The sequence below is a fragment of the Geotrypetes seraphini genome, chromosome 13, assembly GCF_902459505.1.
Source record: "Geotrypetes seraphini chromosome 13, aGeoSer1.1, whole genome shotgun sequence".
Taxonomy (NCBI): domain Eukaryota; kingdom Metazoa; phylum Chordata; class Amphibia; order Gymnophiona; family Dermophiidae; genus Geotrypetes; species Geotrypetes seraphini.
This window is the reverse complement of record NC_047096.1, coordinates 71,843,014-71,867,697: the sequence shown is the minus strand read 5'-3', so window position 1 is coordinate 71,867,697 and position 24,684 is coordinate 71,843,014. Positions and strand designations below refer to the sequence as shown.

The following is a 24,684-nucleotide window of genomic DNA, read 5'->3' as shown; positions in this document are numbered from 1 at the left end:
AAGCTCCTAGCATCCCACAGCACCAGAAAACTATAGTCAGAAACCAGCCAGAGACATGCGGACAGCACTGACATATGCTAAGGGAAGGGTAAGTATAGGGTTGCCAGATTTTCCTTTCAGAAAATCCAGACCCCCTAGCCCCACCCCTAGGCTCATCTTGTTATGCCCTAATCCCGCCCCCAAGCCCGCCCTAGCCCTGCCCCCCACTGCCTGCTCTTGTTGGGCAGGGAGAAAGTCTGCGCAAACGCAGCCTTCACGCAATGACGTTTCACGTGCGTGCACATGACGTCATTGCGTGACGGCCGCAAATTAATGGACTTCCTCCCTGCCCGACACAGCTTTTCAAAACCTGGACAAAGTGCTGGGCTTTGAAAAGCCGTCTAGGCCCCTGGATATGTCCTCAATAGGAAGACATGTCCGGGGAAATCTGGACGACTGGTAACCCTAAGTAAGTAGCAGAACGCAGCAGGATCAGATTTAAGATTTCTGCCCATCTTGGAAACGTTTGCTGCTTTTGACCTTTAAACAGGCACTTTTCCATAAAAACAGAAAGACAAAGGTGGGCAAGCCCAGGAAACATCCAGAGCCAGATGAACTAAACAGGATCGGTAAGATCGCGTGGGTCTGCTCCGCTCCGATTTTTGGATGATTCTAAAACAGCTACTGAAGCACTAAAAATTTTGCATGCATATGATTCATGCGGAGGCTCATCGTAATCCCCGTCTCTCCTGTCCAAATGATCACTGTGAGAGCGACTCTCACACTTGCGCAGAGCTGGCAGGGGATGCCCAAATAGCTAAGAGGCAGGGGAAGCCCTGAAGCAGCCTCCTACCACTCAGCTGTTCAGGGCAGGAAACCTTTTTTTTTCTTGGGTCTTTTTAAAATGGGCACAGATGCTGTGTGTGTATTAAAAAAAAAAAAAAAAAGAGAGAGAAAAAAGCCCTCCCTGACGAACTGGCACCGGGGACCGCCCTCCCTCCCCACCTTCCCACTCACCAGGGTTTTAAAAAAATATTTACAATTATTTACTTTCTTTTCTTTTGCTTTTTCTACCTCAAAATCTTCTTCATTTCTTTCTCTCTTCCTTTATTCCCCCCACCCAGTTGTGTTAACCTTTTATGTTTCTATCCGATAAATTATTATAGTTCTTCCCTTTACACCACATTTTTTTTGTGTGGGTTTTCTCCCAGGGATTGTCTTTCCATGTACCTGTTAATCTGTAATTGTTAAATTTGTATTGTTTTTACCTGTTTTACCTATTTTTTTAAATATACTTGTAATTCGCCTAGAAATTCTTTGATAGACGATTATATCAAATTTTAATAAAACTTGAAACTTGAACTTGGAAATCAGCAGGATGGATGCCCACTCCCTCCTGCCTTGCCAACCCCCCATGAGAAAAAATTGGCAGGAGGGATGCCCACTCTCTCCTGCCAACACAGGCCCCCCCTACACCAGGCGCAAGCCCCCGAACCATCCTTTACTCTCCTCCCTTCCCCCCCCAAAAAAGGGATATTCACTCCCTCCTGCAACCAGATGCCTCCCAAGAGGCGGGGCCTTAGATGTCTGAGCCAATCAGGATCTTAGGCGCCTCCTCTATATCCCAGGATATGTGGGAGGGTAGGGGATGGTTTGGGGGGGGGGCAGCACATGGCGCGGAGAGGGACCTCCATTGGTAGGATGGAGTGGCCATCCCTCCTGCCAATTTTTTCTCGTGCAAGGGGAGGGCCATCATCAGCATAGGGGGTGTGCTTTTTTTGGTTTTTTTAATGGGGCAGGTATTGTGTATGTCAGTCGTTTTGTGCATCGGGTCGGCAAATGTGATCTTCGCTAAAGCAGTCAAAACTGGTTTAGCAACAATTGATGACTTTAATGCATCTAAGCCCCAGTCTAGAGTCCCCTTCCTCCCCTAACCCACTGCCACAGGCCATGTATCACTGGAGATCTACTTCCTTCCAGTTCTTATCCAGTGCATGCTGTAGTTCTGTGCTTGAAAAGACAACAGATTCTGAATCTGACTACTGCTCTAACAAGCACTGGGTCATAGGTAAAACAAGCCAAGGATTGTAAGCAGAGACATCTGGAAACTTGGCACAAAGTCCCTCAGTGCATAAGAATTAAAAGGTAGAAATGCAGATGAGTGGGTTGATATGGTGATGAGGGAACAACACCCTTTACCCCACCCTCCCTTAACTCCAAAGTACTTTAGATAGTAGAAGGGAGGGCCGGACTAGAGCAGAAATCATAGAAGTGCCAAATTCCAGATGGTTATGGTCTCTGCCAGATCCGAGCAGTAGGTCAGTCAGGCTGCAATAAAGTTATTTTGGCAATCTTTTCCCTGTTTCTTTCCCTTTCTCAGCCTTGAGGCACTGCTGGTAGTGCTTTGATCTCTGCTTAGCACTGTGCACAGCTTAATGCACAGATGTTCCCTGCTCAAAATGCCCAGTGCCCCCCCTCTCCTCCTTCCTCCTCCTCCTCCTCCTTCCAGAATTCATCTGTTCGCCTTCCCCTCCCTAAAACTACGCCCTCTCAAACGATTCGTTGACAAAACCTTCTCCTTCCAGGCGGCCAAAATAAACTCATGGCTTGCCCAAATTATACTTGACGCCCCCACTTACCTGGACTTCAGAAAAAAACTCAAAACTCACTTATTCCACAGACAGAATCCCTAACACTTCCACTCGCGACTTCTACTCCCTTCAATATACTTGAACCTTCCCCCCCCCAAGGTTCCCTCCAAACCAATTAACTTCCCGGACACTCATGTATATTCCATGTACTATATTCCCTGTATATTCCTTGCATATTCCTTGTATTTTCCTTGTATCATACTCCTTGTATTCTCCTTGTATATTCCTACTGATGGTATTTTATGTCGACTTCATTTTGTTAAACTCCTGTTAACTTCAACGACATGTACATTCCAAAAAATTGTAAATTCCAACGTTATTTTCGCATGTAATCTTATTAACTGCTGTGAACCGCCTAGAACTCTCTGGGTATGGCGGTATACAAAATAAAAGTTATTATTATTATTATTATTATTATTATTCTTGGCTTCCAGCAGCTCTAAAGGGGACTGTAAAGGTTCTGTGTTCTACCTTTCTTTGATACTATTATTTATTATAAATATTTATATCCCGCAAATTCAACAATGCTAAGCAGGTTCCAAAAGTACATACATAATCAAAAAACAAAACAAAAGAAGACAAAATCACAAAAAATACAAAATCTATATGACAAAATATTTAAAAAAACAGACACAAAAACAACAAATTTAAAACATCATAAAAACTGCATTAAAAAAAAAGCTGATACCTTTCCCCTAAACCAGGGGTCCCCAAAGTCCCTCCTTGAGGGCCGAATCCATTCGGGTTTTCAGGATTTCCCCAATGAATATGCATGAGATCTATGTGCATGCACTGCTTTCAATGCATACTCATTGGGGAAATCCTGAAAACCCAACTGAATTCGGCCCTCAAGGAGGGACTTTGGGGACCCCTGCCCTAAATGTTTTACTAACCATATAGAATACACCACAAGGCTAGGGTGAGTCCAGGAGCAGTAAAACATCTTTCTGGTAAACTAATCAATTTCCAGCCCTGCTCCTCAAAATGTTTAGTTGATGATGCTGTTATGAGCAAAATATCAGTGGGGCCATGGCCCCCCATGGGTCATCCCATTCAACTGTCTATGAGGTAAGGCCCAGCAAAGAGAGTGGGCTGGCGAAAGGTTTATAGGAGCAAAGGTTACAGAACGATGGAAGACCCCTGTAGAGAGAGCATTAGAGAGTGCACACCTCACAAAGGATTGGTTTTGAGATGGGTTCTGCTTTACATGAGAGGTTTTGACGGGAGACAGTTTGGAGAGAAGGAAGTGGCATGCATGGTGTTAAGATGTGAAGAGGAGGTTAGGAGAAATCCTATCTTATAGGGATATTCTGCAAGAGGTGCATATGTGATAGTGCTTGGGGGATGGATGAAGGTGACTAACCTTGAAAAGACGGTGAGCATAAATGTCGTTCATGTCAATGTTGATCATCTTTAGCAGGTTCTTCACTTCCTTGAAGGTCATTTTGTTGTCCTTGTTCTTGTCAGCCTGATGCAGGTAGTCCCGGATCCAAATACACTGGAGGTAAGGAAGAGAACAGGAGCAGGGAAAGAATGGCTAAAGGCAGCCAACACAAACTGGTTGCTCATTGCTACATGGACTCAACCCGTGCCCTACATACATGCCCAGTTGTTCATTTCTTCATACATTTATTGATTGATCCTCACAGAAGAAGCCATCAAGCTCCAAAATACTTGAGATCTGATATAAAACACAGGCCCCATAGGAAAAGCATAGCTTGGAAAGTAGAACGAATGATTAAATATGGCTGCTTTGTCCTACACTTGGTATCACTGCACATTGCTGCAAGTTTATTAACAGGTGGTTCTGTAGAACTAATAGAGACCCGGCACTGTCTAGAATCAGGGGTGGGGAATGAGGGCCGCAATCCAGTTGAGTTTTCCTTCAGAGGATGGTAATATAATTATCATTCCAATAATTAAAAATACCAAAGAATCTATCTCATTGCCATCTAATTATAGACCAATTGCATCGATCCCCTTTTTTGTAAAAATTATGGAGGGTCTGGTTCATATTCAACTGACAAAATACCTTGAGCAACACTCACTACTGGGCTGCAGACGGAGCGAGGTGGAACGGGACTGAACTGAGCAGGCCTGGGGACGTGGCCATGGGTCTGGATTTTCCATTGGGAAAATCTGGTAACCCTAGTAAGTGTATACTTTCACCCACTGGTGGCAACAAAGTAACTAAGTTGTAAGGGCATGCATAAGTGGTATGGTGATAAATACAAGGGGGTGTTCGCATGGGTTACGTGCATAACTACTGTATGTTACGTGCACCTCTGCACTGCAGTTATCCCATATCTACAACTAGTGTAAGCTATGGGCATGTAAATGAAGGCCCGCTGACACCAGGTTACACTAGTATTCTATAATGAAATCTAGGTTTCCAGTTGTCATGATAGAGTAGGTTCTCATCACACAGCATCAGGGTGCTTAAATATCCCCCATAATCAAGTACGGCTGAATATACATGTAGTCACTCATTTGTTGTCCCTTCCAGTGTCTTCTCCCCACTCTCTGTTCCCCATTTCTCTTCAGCGTCTTCTCCCCACTCTCTGTTCCCCATTTCCCTTCAGCGTCTTCTCCCCACTCTGTCTTCCCCATTTCCCTTCAGCATCTGTTCTATTCCTTTCCACCACCACCCTTCCCTCTTGCCACCCCCCTTCAGGGTCTGTTCCCTTCCACCATCCTTCAGCACCCCTCACGCTGTCTGAACATCTCCCTCCCTCCCTCCCCCTTACCTTCGTTGCACATTAGTGTAATTTGTGCAAGCCGCCAGAGCCTGCCTGAAGTCATGTGCATCTGCAGGTGGAAGCTTCTCCTCTGATGCAACTTCCGGTTGTGTCAGAGGAGAAGCTTCCACCCGCAGAAGCATGCGACTTCAGGCAGGTTCTGGTGGCTTGCACAAATTACACTAACGCACCACGAAGGTAAGGGGGAGGGAGAGAGGGAGATAGATGCGACTGGTAGGTAGGAAGGAGGGAGGGGGCCTCATGTGATCGGTGACCATGCTCGTTCCCTCCCTTAACTGTGGAGACAAGGCCATTCACCGCTCCACGGGATGGTGGATGACCTTGTCCCCGTACCCGCAGTGAGCACTTTTTTCCCCCCACCATTAGGCGGTAACAGCCACCATGTCATTCTCAGCACAAATAGCATGCAAATTAAATGCATGTTATTTGTGCTGAGTACCACAGTGAAAGAGGGAACTCTACCTGGCACCTGCGCAGAAGAGCTGAGCAGTAGACGCAGCTCTTGTGTACAGGCAGTGGTGTAGCAAGGGTGAAAGGCGACCGGGGCAGTGGTGCCCCTTCCCAACACTTGTCTCCACCTTCCCTGACCTCCCTTCCTTTCCCCCATACCTCTAGTTGTTAACCGCCGTGAACAATAACTTCAATGTGCTCCTCTCAACCGTGTCGGCTCTCCCTCTAATATCACTTCCTTTGCGCAACACCCGGAAGTGACATCAGCGGGAGCCGATGCGGTTACAAGAAGCACGTTGAAGTTGTTGCTCATGGCAGTGAACAACTAGAGGTATGGGGAAGGAAAGGGGGTACATGTGGCAGGGAAAGGATCAAGAACAGGCAGGGGGCGGAGAGGAGGAGGGCCAAAGGTGGACCTCTCCCCCCCCCTTACTACACCACAGTGTACAGGCCAAGAGAGTGCAGGGCTTTTGTGATCGCTGGAGCTCCTAACATCAACAAGCCGCAATCGGGGGAAAATAACAACACTTTGAAGTTAAGCTGAAGCTCTTTGCCGGCAGAAGTTTTTTTCTTTTTTTTTTTTTTTTGCGGTTTGGATGCAGCTGTTGTGTGTTCCATGCTTATAGGTGCGGGGCACACACATAAAACAAGCACAATCAGCTCCTATTCAAGCAAAATTCAAGCTACCCACAGCTCCAGACCTGCCAGAAAATTTTGCACAGTAAGAGGTGGGTGCTCCCTATTGTGCATGACAAGGAGTGCTCATTTTAATACTAATGAGCTTTTTATAATGCATTTGCATAGGATTCTGTTGGTAAAAATCCCCCTCCCGAGAACCTTTTTGTGCATCAGAGTCTGAGCTACCTTGCAAGTAAGACTGGCTACAACCAGTCTTACTTCCATGGTAAACCTTTGAGCATCAGGACCCAAGAGTACTCCAATGATCAGGAAAGCAATGATAAACCAGCCCACTAGCAATCTGCCAAGAAACCGGAATGCAACAGTGTACAACAGTGACCGGGGAAGCAATGGCAAACCAGCCCACTGCCAAGAAACTGGAATGCAAGAGGCAGGGTACTACAGTGACTGGGGAAGCAATAGCAAGAAACCACAGTGCAAGTGGATGCACCCGAAGTTATCTGCGGCTTGGTACTCATGGACAGGGGACTACCTTTACCCTTTTTACCTTACAATAAACTTGCATAAATTGGAAACCTACGATATGCAAATCTGTTTCATGCATATCACTTCAGTAATCCTGAAAACTGACCATCTAGGTGTGTATTATAGAGTTAATAAATCAGTTCATATGAGGAGACGCTGAAAAGTTCTCAGCCCGACCGACAAAGTTGGGGCAGTCTCCATCGAGGGCAATTTTCCACTTTTTCGTTCTGTCGGTAAAATATGGAATGAAAAGTGTAGAAAATTGCTGAACTAAGGGCTCCTTTTATCAAGCCGTTTAACACACGTAATACCGCGCGCTAAACCGCCGGCCACACTAGCCGCTAATGCCTCCCTTGATCAGGCGTTAGTTTTTAGGCCAGTGCGGGGGTTAACGCATGATAAAACGTCCCGCGCGTTAACCCCGCTAGCGCGGCTTGATAAAAGGAGCCCTAAGTGTATAGCCCTCAATGGATACAGCCCCAGCTTTGTTGGGTGGGCTGAGCCCCTCGTACATATTCTGAAGATAAATCTAGGACTGGCAGATTCTCCCTGATGACCTGGAGCACCGTGATAATTCCAGGACTGGGTGTGAAAGGATATTGATCAAGCTTCTCATGCTGGCTCATGGCTTCCACCCGTTTCATGAGCTTGTTCAGACCTCGAATCCACCTCTGTGCTTCTTCCTCGCTGTCTGCAGCCATATCCAGATTCTTGCGCTTGCCTTTGAAAACGATGGTGAAGCAGTGTTTCTCGGGGAAAGAGAGTCCAAACCTCCGGAGACCCTCAGACTGGAAGCCCTCCCGCACACCATGGATAAGTATCACTGAGACTGCAAGAAATAGAGGAAGGAAGGTTGGAAGAAGGTTTGGGAGAAAGTCATAGTTTAAAAGAAGTCTTTGGACCACATAATCCCTTTCTGATCTTGAATCCATTACCATGACATAATTGTAATTCCACTAATGCTATCTTTTCCTATCATCAGAGAAGTCAGTATGATTTCACAGCCATCTAGGGTCACCAGTTTTCACAATCTGCTTTTGGTGAGCAATCTGAGATATGTGTGGTAGGAACTAAGGACGCATCACTGAGATGCTTTGAACTGGATAGGAATACAACAGTGGTCTCAAACTCAAACTTCAGAGGGTCTCAGAAAAAAAATAGTTAATGTCTTATTAAAGAAATGACAATTTTGTATGAGGTAAAACTCTTTATAGTTTATAAATCTTTTCTTTTGGCTAAGTCTTAATTTTGCAATTTATAGCTAAAGAGACATATGATCAAGAAACTGTTTTATTTTACTTTTGTGATTATGATAAACATACCGAGGGCCGGTGCCACATTGGGGGTAAGTCTTCAGTTAGGGCCGGCGGGGGATGCTGGTTCGCGAAGGGGGGGGAGTGTTCACGAGGGGGGGTGATGCCGGTTCACAGGCTGGGGGACTCGCAAATCGAGTCAATGCTCGGTTTGTGAGTCACGATTTGCAAACATGTTTTGCTCGTCTTACAAAACACTCGCAAACCGCGATACTTGTAAACCGAGTTTTGACTGTATTCGGAATATAAAGTATTAAAGTAAGTAAAGTACTTACATTACTTAACTTTAATACTTTATATTCCAAATATCCTACAATTCTATGTGGATTACAAATTGTTCAGGTACTCAAGCATTTTTCCCTATCTGTCCCAGTGGGCTCCCACTCTATCTAAAGTACCTGGGGCAAAGGGGATTACGTGATTTGCACAGATTGGCAACATTGGGGAGTGAATGATGCGATTGCAGTAAACCTTGTTTCACTTTCACTTCAGTGCTTGAAGCAGCAGGATGTGAGCTTAGGAGCTCTGTAGTGTATATAGTGTGGCTGTGACAAGTGTGGGAAATGGAGGCTGCAGGTGTCTCAGGTACTGTGTCTGTTGACGATCAGATTAAGATTGAAACTCTACATGGGAAAAACCTGACAGAAATCCACAGTGCGTTACGTGAAATTTGTGGTGAGTTAACATTGGACCGTAGTACAATTTCTAGTTGGGCAACTCGTTTCTGGAGTGGTCGTGTGAGCATAGATGATGATGCAAGACCAGGAAGGCTGAAATCAACCACTGACGAACGATGTGTGAAACAAATGATGATTTTTGCTTATGATCATAAAGGCGTCATCATCACAGACAAAGTTCCATGTGGAAGAAGTGTCACAGCAGTGTATTATCATTCTTTGCAAAAAAAGTGCAGAAAAATGCACAAAACCCGACCTCAGTTGCTCTTGGCTGGGCCACTCGTTCTTCATGACAACGCTCATCCGCGCATAGGGAATGTTGTCATTGAAAAACTACTCGAATACGGCTGGGCCAGGAAGTGACGTCAAAGGGAATCCAACGCTGGCGTGAGGAGCATGTTTGCACAAGCCACTCGTGCTGGCGAAGATTAAATGGTATGGGGGGAAAGGGAAAGTGCAAGTGTGGAATGGGGGATGGGAAGAAGTGGAGGGGTACGGTGAGGCGGGTACAGGGGGATTGCCACCACCCTGGGCACCTCCTACTCTTACTATGCGACTAATAGTTGCTTCTTCCATTAAATGATTGCAAGATCCACACCTGAAGTACAAACAGTCTTGCATTAAGCAAAGCTTTTCTATGAGGGTGTTCCAAGTGTGGGAGCCACTCCAAAGAAGGTTTGTTGATAGGCTCATATCCAGTGATACCCTTTGCAGAAGGAATGGTTAGATGGTGGATGCCTGGAATGCGCTCCTGAGAGAGGTGGTGGAGAGGAAAACAATGCTGGAGTTCAAAAAAGTGTGGGATGGCCTGAACACAAAGGATCTAGATTTAGAAAATAATAGTAGATACTGAAGAACTAAGGCCAGTACAGGCAGACTTGCACGGTCGGTGTCTGTTTATGGCCGTTTGGTGGAGGATGGGCTGGGGAGGGCTTCAATGGCTGGGAGGGTGTAGATGGACTGGAGTGAGCTTTGACGGAGACTTCAGTAGTTGGAACCTAAGAACAGGACCGGGCAGAGTTTTAGATTCTTGCCCACGTTTTCTGTGACAGCCCCTATGATCTGGAATGCTCTTCCTCTATACCTAAAAATGGAAAAAAAAACTTAAAAAATTTTAAAAGCAACTTAAAGTGCTTTCTTTTTAAAGATGCTTTTAACTGAACTATTGTATTTTAGAGATTAATCTATACTTGTTCTTTTTTATTTACATTTATTTTCCCGGTCCCTTTTGTGTTTACCTTATATGTTTCTCACATTTACTACATCAATTGTATTTCCCCCCCCCCTTCCCTATTTGTGTCCATGGCCGTTGGTCCATAATTACCTAGTATGTATTGTTGTCAGTCTTGCAGTTTTCATAGAAAAATATGTTTTAATTGTTATATTTTTGTTTAAATGTTATTTTATACCTTGTACAACGCTTTGTAGTATCGAAAAAGCGTTTAATCAAAAATCTGAATAAACAATAAGAAAGAAAAAAAACCCAACAAATTTTTAGATTGAATCAGGTTGGGCAGACTAGATGGACCATTCGGATCTTTATCTGCCATCATCTACTATGTTACTATGTATATTCTTTGGGAGGACCTTAGCAACCTTGGAAGTATATAAAGAGAGATCCTGTTCTTCACATAATCTGGCCCTTAGAAATTTAAATTTAGTCTTGTATTGTATTTGCAGCCAGTGAATTGTTACAGGAATGATGTGATGGAATCATATCACTTACATTCTTGTACAATGTAGAATGTTTTACAGTAATATTTCTTCATTCGACATGTAATCAAGCTCTTGGAACTCATTGCGAGAGAATGCGTAAAAAAGCAGGTTTTTTTAAAAAAATTCTTTATTCAGTTTTAACTCTTGCAACAAGTGTACAATATTCAATCAGATAATTTGAACAATCACTTGAAAGAATGGGGGCAGGGTGGTATGGAAGGGAGGAAGAGAAAGAGACAAAAACTGATGGAATTTGTGTGCAGAGAAAGGGTAAGAGACATAAGGGGGAAGAATACTGGATGGAATTTGGGTGATTTAATGGGTAAAAAAGCAGTTTTAAAAAAAGGTTTGGTCAGGTTACTAAAAGAAAAGTCTATAAACCATTATTGAGGTGCACATGGGAAAATCCACTTTATTCTTGGGATAAGCAGCATAAAATCTATTTTATTCTGTTGGGCCACCAGGTATCTGTGGATTCACCATTGTTAGAACAGGATGGTTTGATATAGAAACATAGAAAAATGACGGCAGATAAGGGCCACATAGCCCATCAAGTCTGCCCACACTATTTACCCACCCTCTTAGGTCTTCTGACCTCTTAAGTATAATTGTAATTATACTGTCACTCTACTGACCCGCTCATTCAAGTCCTAGTGACCCTATCCTTGGCATGACCTCGTAGGGATCCCACATGGGTATCCCATTTGTTCTTGAAGTCTGGGATGCTGCATGCCTCGACCACCTGCACTGGAAGCTTGTTCCAATGCTCGATCACTCTCTCCGTGAAGAAGTACTTCCTGACGTCTCCACGAAACTTCCCTCCCCTGAGTTTGAGCGGATGTCCTCTTGTGGTCGAGGGTCCCCTGAGAAGAAAGATATCGTCTTCCACCTCGACCCGTCCTGTGATGTACTTAAATGTCTCAATCATGTCTCCCCTCTCCCTACGCTCTTCAAGAGTGTAGAGCTGCAATTTGCTCAGTCTTTCCTCGTACGGGAGACCCTTTAGCCCCGAGACCATCCTGGTGGCCATCCGCTGAACCGACTCAATTCTGAGCACATCCTTACGGTAATGTGGCCTCCAGAATTGCACACAGTACTCCAGATGAGGTCTCACCATGGCTCTATACAATGGCATCATGACTTCAGGTTTCCTGTTGACGAAGCTTCTCTTGATACAACCTATCATCTGCCGTGCTTTAGATGAAGCCTTCTCCACTTGAGTGGCTGCTTTCATGTCAGCACTGATGATTACTCCCAAGTCTCGTTCTGCCGTAGTTCTGGTTAAAGTTTCTCCATTCAAGGTGTAAGTTTTACAAGGATTTCCGTTACCGAGATGCATGACCTTACATTTCTTGGCGTTAAAGCCCAGCTGCCATGTCAAGGACCAATTTTCTAAAGTACGCAGGTCTTGTTCCATAGCATCCATAGACCTTTGGTCTGCCCAATATGACAATGCTTATGTATTTATGCAATTATGGTTGTAGAGAATGACACGGTGACAAAATTCATCACCATTCCCGTCCCCATGGATAACCGCAGGAAACAATCTTTATTGTCTATCGCAACCTCAGTTCTTCTACACCAGAATTCTTCAATGCAAGGCTTCAGGGTCAATGATTGTGCCCATTCATACTCTGATTTTTCCCTCTCTCCTTAAAGAATAGCATGGAGATGGTTTCCCGTGGTTATCTGCAGGGCAGGAACGGTAATGAATTTTGTCACCGGATATGACTTGTTTTCTTGATATATGGAAAGAGAGAGGGAGAGAGAGCATAGCTGTCACAGATTATAGATGTACCTCCTGAAGTCTGCGTGGATTTGGGAAACCACCATAAGTGTTGTCATAACTCTATCCCATGGTTCCTAACCCATAATTAAGGGTAATTTTTTAGCTCCCAAAATAATTTTTGATGTCAGGTATATGCCCATTTTTATTAGAGATCCACAGGAGCTCTGTTTCACTTGGGTTCAGATAAAGTTTGCTGTTTTCAGCCCATTCTTGAATTCCTGCTAGACAGGTAGTCAGTTTATTCACAAATGTGGGTAAACAGGGTAGGCCCAGTAGGCACATGCCTAGGGCCTGAAATCGTCAGGGGGGCCCATTGAAGTAGGGCAAACAGAAGACACCTTTCCAATATTTTTTTTCTCCAATAGCAACGGGCACCCCCTGGCACCTCCCCCCCCTCCGCAGCAACAGCAATGCCCCCCCCCCGTCATCGACGGCAATGGACTGCCCCCCCCTCTGCATCAATGGCAACGCATCCGGATCAAGTGACGTCAGAGGGGGTGAACTGGCAAATGCGGGGAGTTGTTGCAAGGTCCCACGATGACTGCGTCTGCTGGCTCTGCTCAGGAAGAAGTAAGTGACGTCAGAGGGGGATGGACCAGCAGACACAGTTATCGCGGGACCTTGCAGCAACTCCCCGCATCTGCCGGTCCACCCCCTCTGACGTCACTTATTTCCTGAGCAGAGCCGGCAGCTGCAGTCATCACGGGACCTTGCTGCTCCAAACTTTGGCGGGAGAGAGAAAGAAACATAGAAGGGTGGTGGAGGAAAAGAAAGGGGGCAGGGTGGCATGGAAGGGTGGTGGAGGAAGAGAAAGAGACAAAAATTGATGGAATTTATGTGCAGAGAAAGGGTGAGAGACATAAGGAGGAAGAATACTGGATGGAATTGGGTTGGACGGAGAGAGAAAGGAGCATAGAAGGGTGGTGGAAGGAGAGAAAGGGGGCAGAGTGGTATGGAAAGGTGGTGGAGGGAGAGAAAGAGGCAGATACTGATGGAATTGGTGTGCAGGGAAAGGGAGAGAGACATAAGGGGGAAGTCATCACTGATGATAAATTTTCCTACCACGGACACATAAGTAATACCGTCAAATCTTGCTTTTATAGGCTGCGAATAATTCGCTCAATTTTTAAGTTTCTGGAGCCAAAATCGCTAAATATATTAATTAACTCTTTAATTATTTCAAAACTCGATTACTGTAACTCTTTATTAATAAATATCATGCAAAAAAAGAAAAGGACATTGGATGGAATTGGGTTGGAGGGAAAGAAAGGGGGCAGATGCTGATTGAAGTGGGGGGAAGAAAAAGGAGAGAGTGAAATGCCAAACCATGGGGGTGTGGGAGAAGGAAGGAGAGGAGAGGAGAGAGAGATGCCAGACCATTGGAAGAGGGAAGGGAAGAAGATAAATGCCAGACCAATGGAGGTGAAGGGAGAGATGGAAGGGGGAGGCATACGGTTTTGAGCGCGAATTGGGAATCACAAATTGACACCACAGGCCTAGATGGGGGGGTGCACTATAACGTGGTGGCATTGATGTGCTGGCTTCATGAATTCTACACCAGGAATTATAAATTTGCTCCCTCTTATATGTGGCAGTTTGAGGCTCACTCGTATTCTTTATTTTCTGTTCTACAAGTCAAGGATCGCCAGATTTGTTTAACCTCTATGCTTTGTGCCTTGAAACGGGCATGGGACTGGTGGCGAGGCTCCGTTGATCGTGTCAGAGGGCCTTCCCCCTTTGCTGAATTGGTGGGCAATCCATCCTTTCCTGCTGGCCTTTCCCAGTCGCCCTTTTGAGAGCTGGAAGCGTCTGGGTTGTCGGTTCATTGACCAGTTAGTTTCCACAGATAGTGGCAACCTTCTTTCTTTTTTGGCCTGCCAGATGATGTGGGGAGTGCCTTCTACCCATCTTTTTGCATATTTGCAGACCTGTCACTATGTGTTGTCATTGGCTAGAGGAGCGGGTGCTTGCCCCACGTTCATGGAGCTAGATCATTTGTTTATGGGAATTCCTGCTTCCAACAATCGCCTATCGGCATGGTATATCATAGGCCAAGAGAGGCGCCCTACATTGTCCTTTTCCACCTTGGTGTGATTTTGGGAAGACTTGCTGGAAGAAGAGGTCTTGGATCATGATCTGGCCCTTGGCTTCACCTTGGCGGCCTCCCTCAGCTCTAACCCAACCCTCCAGGAGCTACTATACAAATTCCTCCATAATGCTTACATTAGTAAAAGTAGGGGCCAGAAAATGGGATTGTGGGTTGATGATAGCTGTCCTAAATGCAAGACTGGGAAGGGCACCTTACTACATCACTTTTTGGAATGCCTCACCCTCACTGTCTTCTGGAACGGGTTGTTTCACGTACTGGGGATGGTGGTGGACAGACCTTGTGAATGGTCTTATAGGATACTCATATTGGGGCTCACTTCTGAACTGGAACAGCAGGGCTACTGTGTAGCTGAATGCCGTTTTCTAATGTGGGCATTTTATTGGCCAAAAAAGCTTTACTATAAGTGTGAATGGCCGCTGTATCACCAGCTTTGCCAGTATGAACCAATAGCATGTTAAAACTGGAGACCTGGGAGTGTCTCTGATGTACATAGCGGGGCTACTTATGAAGGCTTATGTTTCTCTCTGGCTTATGTCTCTCTTTGGACTCTTTACCATGTTTCCTCCACAGCTTTGGGAGGGAGGGAGGGAGGGAAGGGGTGCTGGGAGGTGGGGTTGGGTGCAAATTGTAAAAACATGGGTCTGCTTGAGGCTGGTGCAGATTGTTTTTGGATGCCTCCATTTTGATGACGTTCAGCTATGTTTTGTCTTTGTATCTTATGTTGTGCTTGCACTGTGATATGCTGTTTATGCCTGTACCGTGTTTCAAGTTGACTTAAATAAAGTAAAAAAAGATCTAACAGTGCTTTATTATATGATGCATCTACAGAAATCAGGAAAATTAACATCCAACTTTCGCAGTTCCTTACACAACAGCAACAAATAAATGTTGAACAGAACTGCAGACAGAGCAGACTCCTGAGGAACGCCACAATTCAACAATCTGATTTTTCCTGTCTCTCTTCAACACAAAACAGTCTATTTTCCAGAAATGACCGGAACCAGTCCAAGACAGTTCCAGCAATGCCCTTAGCACGCAATCTCACCAACAGAATTTGATGGTTAATGGTATCAAATGCTGCCAAAACATCCAGAAATACTATGTAAAAAGAAACCCCATGATCTAAACCCCTTCGTACAATATCAAGTACAGATAACAGAAGGAGCTCGGACAAATGTTTGGGTCTAAACCCAAACTATAAATCGTCCAAGACCAAATTTCTATCCAAGAAAACCTGCAGCTGCAGAAGCACCTCTTTTTCCAGGACCTTAGCTAAATTTAGCGAAGATATCAGTTGAAAATGCTCCATGGCAGTCCCAGACATACGATTTTTCACCAGTGGGTGAACAATAGCTTTCTTGAGTTGAGATGGAACATAACCACGTGATAAGGATTTAGAAACAAACCGCAAAACTGATGGCGAGAATGGGTCCAATTCTTATGTTCTTATGAAAAGTGTGTCCCTTTAGGGTGAGAGAAGCTGTATGAGGCAGATCTGTGTGTATTTGTGTATGTATCTTTTTGTCTGTCTTTGTAGATATGTCTGTGTGTTTGTATGTTGTATGTTTTGTATGGGCATATGTTTGTGTGTATGTGTTATATGCTTGTATGTGTGTATGTTTGTGTGTACATGTGTGTTCTTGAACCTATATGTACAGACAGACAGATGGATGGAGCCTCCCCAATAGATGCTACTGCTTGAAAAAAATACACCTAAAAACAATAATAAAGATGACTATAGAAACATACATAAAAAGGTACAAGATAAAGCAGCATATCAGTATGAAAGCACTACAATAGTCAAACACAACAGAAGACTAAGCATAACAATATTAATAACCAATATATAACAGAACAAAAAGAAGTAACCATAGCAGCACTACAATGGTCAACATAAGAGTAGATTAACATTAACAGCTAACATATCTGTATATCAACCAGAGAACGAGGTAAATGATCAGTTTATCAAAAGGGTAAAGAACCAGTTCTATCATCCTTCTTGTGCCTGGATGACAATTTCATGCTGCTTTCTGGTCTCTGGAACATTTTTTACTTTATGTACAATATAGCGAGGCTGAGGAAGGAGGCTCTGGCCTCCGAGAGCTAATTAAAAAAACTAATAAGTATCACCTTATTCCCATTTTATGTTTTCAATTACTAACCTTCAAAGTGGACTAACTTGGCTTCATGATGGAAAAGATATCAGTGAAGAACCATATGGATCTCTCACAAAACTCATGAGGATGGGGCCTGGATATTCTTATTCCTAGTTTGAGATGCTCAGTTTGATTATTAAAGAACAGAGTTAATCAAGATGGTAGACAAGTAAGCTTTCCTGTCTGGTCACTGCTACTTACATATCTGCTTGGAGCGGGCCCGTTTGGAATCACTGTCAAACCAGATAGTCATGCCATCCTGCTCCAGTCGATAGAGACGCTGCTTCCGCCAGGTGCCTGATTTAATCTTCCAGAGCTTGGAACCCTTCAGCATTGCCTTCACATCCTCATCGTCTGTCAACCCTACAGAGAAAAAACATCACCATGGATACTTTACATATAAAATACAGTGCGGTGCCCATGTGCGCCTCATCAAAGTCAAGGCTGCAGCTTTTATTCCTGAGTTGGGAACAGAGTGCATGGGTCAGCAGATGGAACCAGCACATGTGATGGCTAAATTGTCCTGAGTAGTTCCAAGGAGGGACATTGCTTCAACGGTGAGGTCGGCAACTCAGTGGGGATGGGGAAACAGCAGGCTGACATAAGGTTATGGAGGTGAGGGATAGACGCTAGGCTCAATCGGCGGTGAAGAGAGGACACATCCTCCAGTGAATGCCACCAGGTGACAACCACTGTTATATTTAAAACAATCTGATATACTACATACATCACAATCTGGATTTTGCTCTGCACGTAGCACAGAACCATTAATAATTTCTCTACTGGAACAAATAAGACAACTTTTGAGAATAGGAAAACATGCTCTTATTATGCAATTGGATCTTTCTAGTGCATTTGATCTGGTAGAATCTCACTTAATTCTCTAAATAGTATAGCAATATATGGGAATGCATTAAATTGGTTCTGAGGGTTTCTGTCAAACAGATCTTATAGAGTTAAGATGCAGGATGTCCTTTCGGAAAAATGGTCCCGACCAGCATGAGTGCAAGGCTTCCCTTTGTCACCCATATTATTTAATGTATTACTTTCATCATTAGGTAGAAAACTGGAGACAACAGGCTACCATGTTTTTAATTATGCCAATGATATTACTGTTTTATTTCAGGTTGACTCTAAGATACCAGATATACAGTACATCAGAAGGTTTCCCATTGTGGACTGGATGAACTCAAAATTAAATAAAGACAAAATTAACCCCAGCTTTTACAAAGCTGTGCAAGGCTTTTATAGCACAAGCCACGGCGGTAACAACTCTGACATAAGAATTCTATGAAAATTGGAACTGTTACTGCTGCAGCCTGCGCTAAAAAGCGCTAGTGCGGTTTTGTAAAAGAGGGGAAGGGGTAAATTTTTATTAATAGGTTATAAACATTCTCAAGGAGAAGGTTCCATTCTTAAAGTAGATGGAATAGATTATAATCTAGAGCAATCATTAAAGATATTAAGAATAATATTGTATAATATAATAACAATGGAGGATTAGATTAATCTTATAAAAAGTGTATCCTAGGTCTTGAGAAATCTTAGAAGCATCAGAAAATACTTGCACCAAGACCAATTTAGACTGGTGGTTCAATCACTAATCTTAAATTAGACTATTGCAACATTGTCTATCTTTGGGTTTCCAAGAACTTACTTAAGAGACTGCAGACTGTTCAAAATTCAGCAGTTCGGATTATATATAAGTGGAAAACAATCAGATAGGATTGCACCTTCTTTTTATTGGTTTACACTAGCTTCCAGTAGAGGCCAGAGTAATATTCAAATCGTGCTGCTTATTGTTCAAAATTTTGTATTTTTGTATGGCCCGTCTCCCCAATATATGAATCATCTATTATGTAGAGCAAACCAAAGAACAGAAATCAATCCCTACGTTAAGGTGGTCCAATCAAGGTTAGGGACAGATAAATGCTTCCACTCAGTATAAAAAAAATGTTTATTCATATACATATACAACAGGCAAATGGCCTCTAGTCTACAGGCCAGTGTTTCAGTGCTAAAAAAGTGCCTTCTTCAGGAGTGGTCTTGGCATTGGCTAATCTATTTTGTCCTTTTTGGGGATGGGAGTAGGGAACAGTAATTTTCTTCTGCTTCTTTGTACCTCTAGCTCAATCAGAAGTACAGTAGCTTCTGCTGGGTTAAGGAATCATAAGCCTTTATTTGAGAGTTGGATTTCCTCCTTTTATGTATATTCCTGTCTCAACTCGACCCAGACATTACAATAACAGTTCTCAGCCAGATGCCTGTAATTGCAGCTTGCTCAGAACCCATCCCAATGTGGACCTGAAATCTAGCCACTAGCTGGCACCACTGAGTGACAGCTGAGAAATCATCCTACGAAAGGCCCCGAACACTGTCTCTGTGGATCCATTTTTTTTCTAAGAAACAAACATAGGAATTACAAATCCACAAGTTCACAGATGTAATTAGGTAAAATAAGGATGTGCTCTGCCTGTCAACTGATATAAAGCCACTTTGTAGTCCTCACTGTAACACACACTAGGACTCACACAGCCTGGAAGCTTGATATTCTGTGTTTTGCTTTTCATTAAAATGCGAGCATATTACCCCTTTTTATAAAAAAAACTCCATTGGTTGCCGTTGAAATCCAGAGTCTTGTTTAAGTTTTCATGCATTTGTTATAAAGTAGATTATGGTATGTTACCAGGTTATCTTACTTCTCATTTTACCCTGAGTTATACTAATAAGAGTACACGAACAGTTCATCTGTTTGCATATCCCTCTATAAAATCTTGTCATTATAAGAGGTTCCTCGAGAGAACCTTCTCATTTCAGGCTGCCAAATTGAATACATGGCTTGCAAAAATTATGTTAGAAGCTTCCTCTTATTTTGGTTTTAGAAAGCAAATTAAGACACAATTATTCAACAGGCTGGTATCGTAATGCGCCCTGTTTCTCAATTTAATTCCCTTTTTATTCTATTTTAAATTGCTGTATTTTACCTATACTATATGCATTTAATCTTGCTGATTTATTAGATGTATTCTAATTTTGATGTATTCATCTGTATTGTATGTATTAGTCTTGAATGTTGTGAACCGCGTTGAACTTTTGGTATGGTGGTATATAAAAATAAATAATAATAATTATTATTAATTATTATTATTATCCCAATGAAGCATCAACTTTCAACCCTCTGGGTGAGAATTACAGCTCCGTGGCCAGGGCTAGCTTTACTAGAGATGCCAAGTTAACCAGTTTCAGGCTGGGGATTTTGAGCTAGTCCTAGATTTCTGACCACTCTTATACTGGTCCATTATGGGACTTGCCGCATTAATTTCAATGGATAGGATCAGGCACTCCATCCCAGGTAAGAGGGAGTGCTGAGCTGGATGAGGGGAGGAATCAAGTTCCCAAACTATGAGTCGGGACCCTAAATTGGGTCACATCATCAGTGGATAGGGTCAGAAAAACAGGCCTCTTCCATCCCAGGCTTTACTGTAGCTTATGACCAGTAGAGGCAGTCAACATGCAGTTTGTGAGCCAGGAAATATTCACAAGCCCTGTTCTTCCTGGGTAGACTTCCCTTTTAGACTGGAAATTTTATGCAGAGTATTGGGGTCTGTGAGTGTACACTAACACAAGCCTTGTGGCCACCACCATTGCTGTAGCTGCCTTCCTGTTTTGGAAGGAAGGGGGGTAGAAGTGAGTAAAGGAGGATAGGGGATGACAACCTGTTATTTTGTTTTCATCATTATCTGGAGTCACATGACTTTTCAGTAGTTAAAATAGAAACATAGAAAATAAGAGCAGATAAAGACCACTTGACCTATCCAGTCTGCCCATCCTTTCCTTTCTCCTCAGAGATTCTACACACTTATCATGGGATCATATGGGATAAAAGTTTGAGAAGTACTGACCTAAGTTCTATAACACCCCTGCCCCAGCCCTGTACATAGCCCCTGAACTCTCAATAACCTGCCCAGCCTTGTTAGCCACCCTGCCATCAGGAAACTGCCAAACACTCCCGCTCTGGGAATGCAGCCTTGCAAATTCTTCCAACTGACCCCTGATCTCTTTGTGATTCCTTGTTCTTAATTTTCTCCTGTTGTAAATAATTCATCAAAGAACTGGACTTTGCTTGTTTTAGTATTTCAGAGGACCTATCATTGAACTTCGATACAAACTGTAAATAAAGAATTTGTGACTGCATGGTCGGATTTGACATCTCCAGTGACTCTTTTTTTGTTTATCCTGTTGTAAATAACATTCTGTAGCGTCATGTATCACCTACTGCTGTGCTGGCTCTCCTCTGTCGTTGTCGCATCCTTGGACTAAGATGTAGTTTTCTTTCTTGTTTCGTTTTACTTCTCTCTTCTTTTTCTTTCTTTCATACCTCAGCCCTACAGCTACTGTCATTTTTCTCCCTCTCCTTCTTCCCCTTGACCCCAAAGAACAACTTTTCTGCCTTTGCCTCCTAATGCAGCATTCTGGTTTGAATGGAACTCATCAAGTGGCTGGTTCTTTATTCATTCTACTATCCAGCTTCACAAAGACACTGATTGCTGAATCTGAGTAACATTTAAAGGCTTCCGGTTTAAATGGTAAATATTTGGGATAGCTTCTTTTGAGCTGACTGGTGCGGTTGCTCTTTATATTATTTTATTTAGTTATGGTGTCTTTAACTCCTGCAAGCCTGGAGCCCTCCCCCCCTCCCCCAGTACATTTTTTTTTTCTTTGGTGGCAATTTCCTCAGTGAAAACAAAAACTGTGGACACAGATGTTCTGGAGATAATTTATTAAACACTGACATATAAAACCATGAAAATTCAATTAAAAAAGTACAATATTAAAAAATACTGTGATAAAAATCCAACCGGACCCTGCACGGTCCGTGTTTCGCCTTCCTCAGGGGTCCAATGGTTTGCAACCTCACATATAAAGAATTGGACTGAAAACAGTCTATTGTCTTTAAACATGTGAGCAAAGACCGCAGACAAGCTGAAGTAGCAAAAAAAAAAAAAAAAATGCTAAGGAGCAATTCCCTCAGGCCATTCTTTGCACTTTCTTGAGGAAGGGTCCTGTTTCCTTACCTGTGCATCCATAATATGCCCAATCCAAGTTCGTGGAACAGCCCAAATGCCCTGCCTTAGCTAGATCACAATCTAATGCAACTCGTGGTAATTGGGATTTGACACATTGCCATTGAGCCCAGGATTGTCATCAGTTCTCAAAGATTAGGATTTAGGAGATGCTGATGTTACCACTGTCCTATATTTCCACCAGACAGTGGCGGTACTATTTCCGCCCAAGTAGTTCTTGTAGCATAAGGGGGCCTACTGGCACAGTAGCTGTCACTCATGTGGACCCTTTGTTCTGCTCCATTTTATGTGGGCATTTACTCAGTTTCTTGTTTAAGAACAAGTTTAAGTGTTTATGCTAAGATGTATAAGTAAAATGTGCTCTGTGGACTTAAATCCCCAGAAAGCTTTGCTTTTCCCAGAGAGCTAAGTTGCAACTACAGAGCTTAAGCCTGCCCTTCTTCAGTTTGAGAGAGAACACTTGCTATATTTGTAGACCGCATGGCTGTATGAGAATCTGAGTCTAGCGTTGTCCTCCCACCAGGTTTTCACCCTTTATTTCCAATAGTCTAACATAGCTTAGGTCAGGGGTGCCCACACTTTTTTGGCTTGCGAGCTACTTTTAAAATGACCAAGTCAAAATGATCTACCAACAATAAAATTTTAAAAAACACAAAGCACACTGTACGCAGAGAAAATGGTAATTATCATTTGTATTCGGGGTTTTTATCAGATGTCAAGGCAGATGACTTTAAAATATGCAATGTCACCTCAGTAACAAACTATACAAAAATAGACAAATATACCCCCTCCCCTTTTACTAAACCACGATAGCGATTTTTAGCGCAGAAAGCTGCGCTGAATGACCTGCACCGCTCTCAATGTTCATAGGCTCCTTGCGCTAAAAAACGATATTGCGGTTTAGTAAAAGGGGGCCATAGTGCAAAATATAGACCGCAGATATAAATTCTCAAAACCAACACATTTTGATCACTAAATTGAAAAAATCATTTTTCCTACCTTTTTGTCTGGTGATTTCATGAGTCTCTGGTTGAACTTCCTTATTCTGTAAAGCCAATATTTCTTTCTTTCTGCCTTTTTTTCTCTCTCCCCCTGCCCCCCTCTTTCTTTCTGCCATTCTTTCTCTCCCCCCTGGCCACCCTCTTTCTTTCTCTCTCTCCCCCCCTGGCCCCCCTTTTTATTTCTGCCTTTCTTTCTCTCTCTCCCCTGCCCCCCCAAGCAATCGTGCCGATTTCTCCACTTCCCCAATTCTTTCCCTTCCCCCAAGCCACCAACCCGATTTCTCCCTGCTGCTTTCCTGAGCCAGGCCTGGTGCGTACAAGCGCCAGGCCCACAAGACTTCACTTCCGACATCAATTCTAACGTTGGGGAGGAAGTTCCAGGCCAGCCAGGCAGCGATTGGCTGGCCCAGAACTTCCTCTCTGACATCAGAATTGACGTTGGAGGCGGCACTTTTACGCGCCAGGCCTGGCTTGGGGAAGCTGCAGGGAGAAAAAGATCACAAAGGCAACGCGATCGACTCGCTTTGCCTTTGCGATCTACTGGTTGATCGCAATCGACCATTTGGGCACCCCTGGCTTAGGCTATATCTAAGTCTGGAGCACAGTGTTACTTTCCACAAGGAGTGTGGACACACTCCCAGCTTCCCTTTGAGCAGAATATGATGGTAGAGTGAGAAGATTCTGTGGCAGTTGAACTGCCTTGAAATCATCAATTGTAAGTGTTCTTTACTTCATGTTATTAAAGAAAGTTGTTCAAGAACTAGAGTCTGGCTGATAACACTAAGATTATAGAAGGAAGGGTTAACTGAATAGAAGCCTCATACAATTGCCAGTATAACTCAGAGTAAGTTTAACAGTGCTTGGCCATTCAGAGGAGTCCTTGTTTTTCAATACAAAACCTGAGGAAATCTATGCTCAGGGTGTTGAGGCAGCAGTTCTAACCACAAGGTCAATACTGTTGCTCACTCTTTGGGATCTGTTTGCACATATGCTGTATTTACTGTGACACCTATGTACGCATGCATCTGGCACATTCTGTGCCCACCCAACCCCACCCTCATTAGCTGCAAGTTTTTCACACATGAAATCTGCGTACAAGATCCTTTATCCAAAATGCTTGGGACTAGAGACATTTCGGATTTTAGAATTTTTCAGGTTTTGGAATGATGTGTCACCAGTGGCTGTAGGGATTCATATTCATCACCTGCTGCAGCCCTGCAGGCTTCTCTGCCACTTCCTGCCTTGCTGATGTCACTTCCTCTTTCGTTCCAGGCTGGACATGACAGAGAGAAGCCTGCGGGGCTGCAGCAAATGACGAATATGAATCCCTGCAGCCAACAGCAAACCTCAGAGATATACCAGTGTGAGGTAAAAAGAATACACTGAACTATCAACGTAGAGTGAAGTCTTTTAAGTGACTTTGGTGCCAGATTTCACTTTTGATGCTACAAGTAAACTTTTCTGTACAAATTAGTAATGCAACAATGTTACAAAATACATTTTGGTTTTTAGAATTTCAGATAAAAGACTTGTACCTGTATTTATCTTTCTGCATGGCATGGTATTACACTCGCAGTAGAAGCCACAGGCTCAGACATCTGTGTGTGGCTCTACTGCGAGGTTTTTAGCATCAGCTCCATGGTATCTCTTGCTTCATCTGTCACACTCCGTACAATTTTGCAGGTTATGAAAAGTCCACATGCCCACCTAGATGGAGTGGTCTTTTCCCCACTGTGCTCCAGCAAAAAGATCAAAATTCCACAAACAAGCTGTGAGCAAAGGAGATATTTATTGGACTATAACACTAGATCTGTGCTAAAAACTGCTGACACAGA

General features: G+C 43.5%; 1 protein-coding gene across 3 annotated transcripts in view; it reads right to left on the bottom strand.

The window, feature by feature from the left end:
* The window catches only part of PLCD3 (phospholipase C delta 3), a 116,829-nt gene that overhangs the window by 47,769 nt on the left and 44,376 nt on the right, over window positions 1-24,684 (bottom strand). For all 3 annotated transcript variants that reach the window (XM_033917509.1, XM_033917508.1, XM_033917507.1), the window contains 3 exons: window positions 16,966-17,127; window positions 7,604-7,832; window positions 3,994-4,123 (listed from right to left, as the gene is read on the bottom strand). In XM_033917509.1, the coding sequence (XP_033773400.1) occupies window positions 3,994-4,123; window positions 7,604-7,832; window positions 16,966-17,098 (492 nt within the window). In that variant the 5' untranslated portion in view covers window positions 17,099-17,127. The remainder of the gene's footprint in view (window positions 1-3,993; window positions 4,124-7,603; window positions 7,833-16,965; window positions 17,128-24,684) is intronic.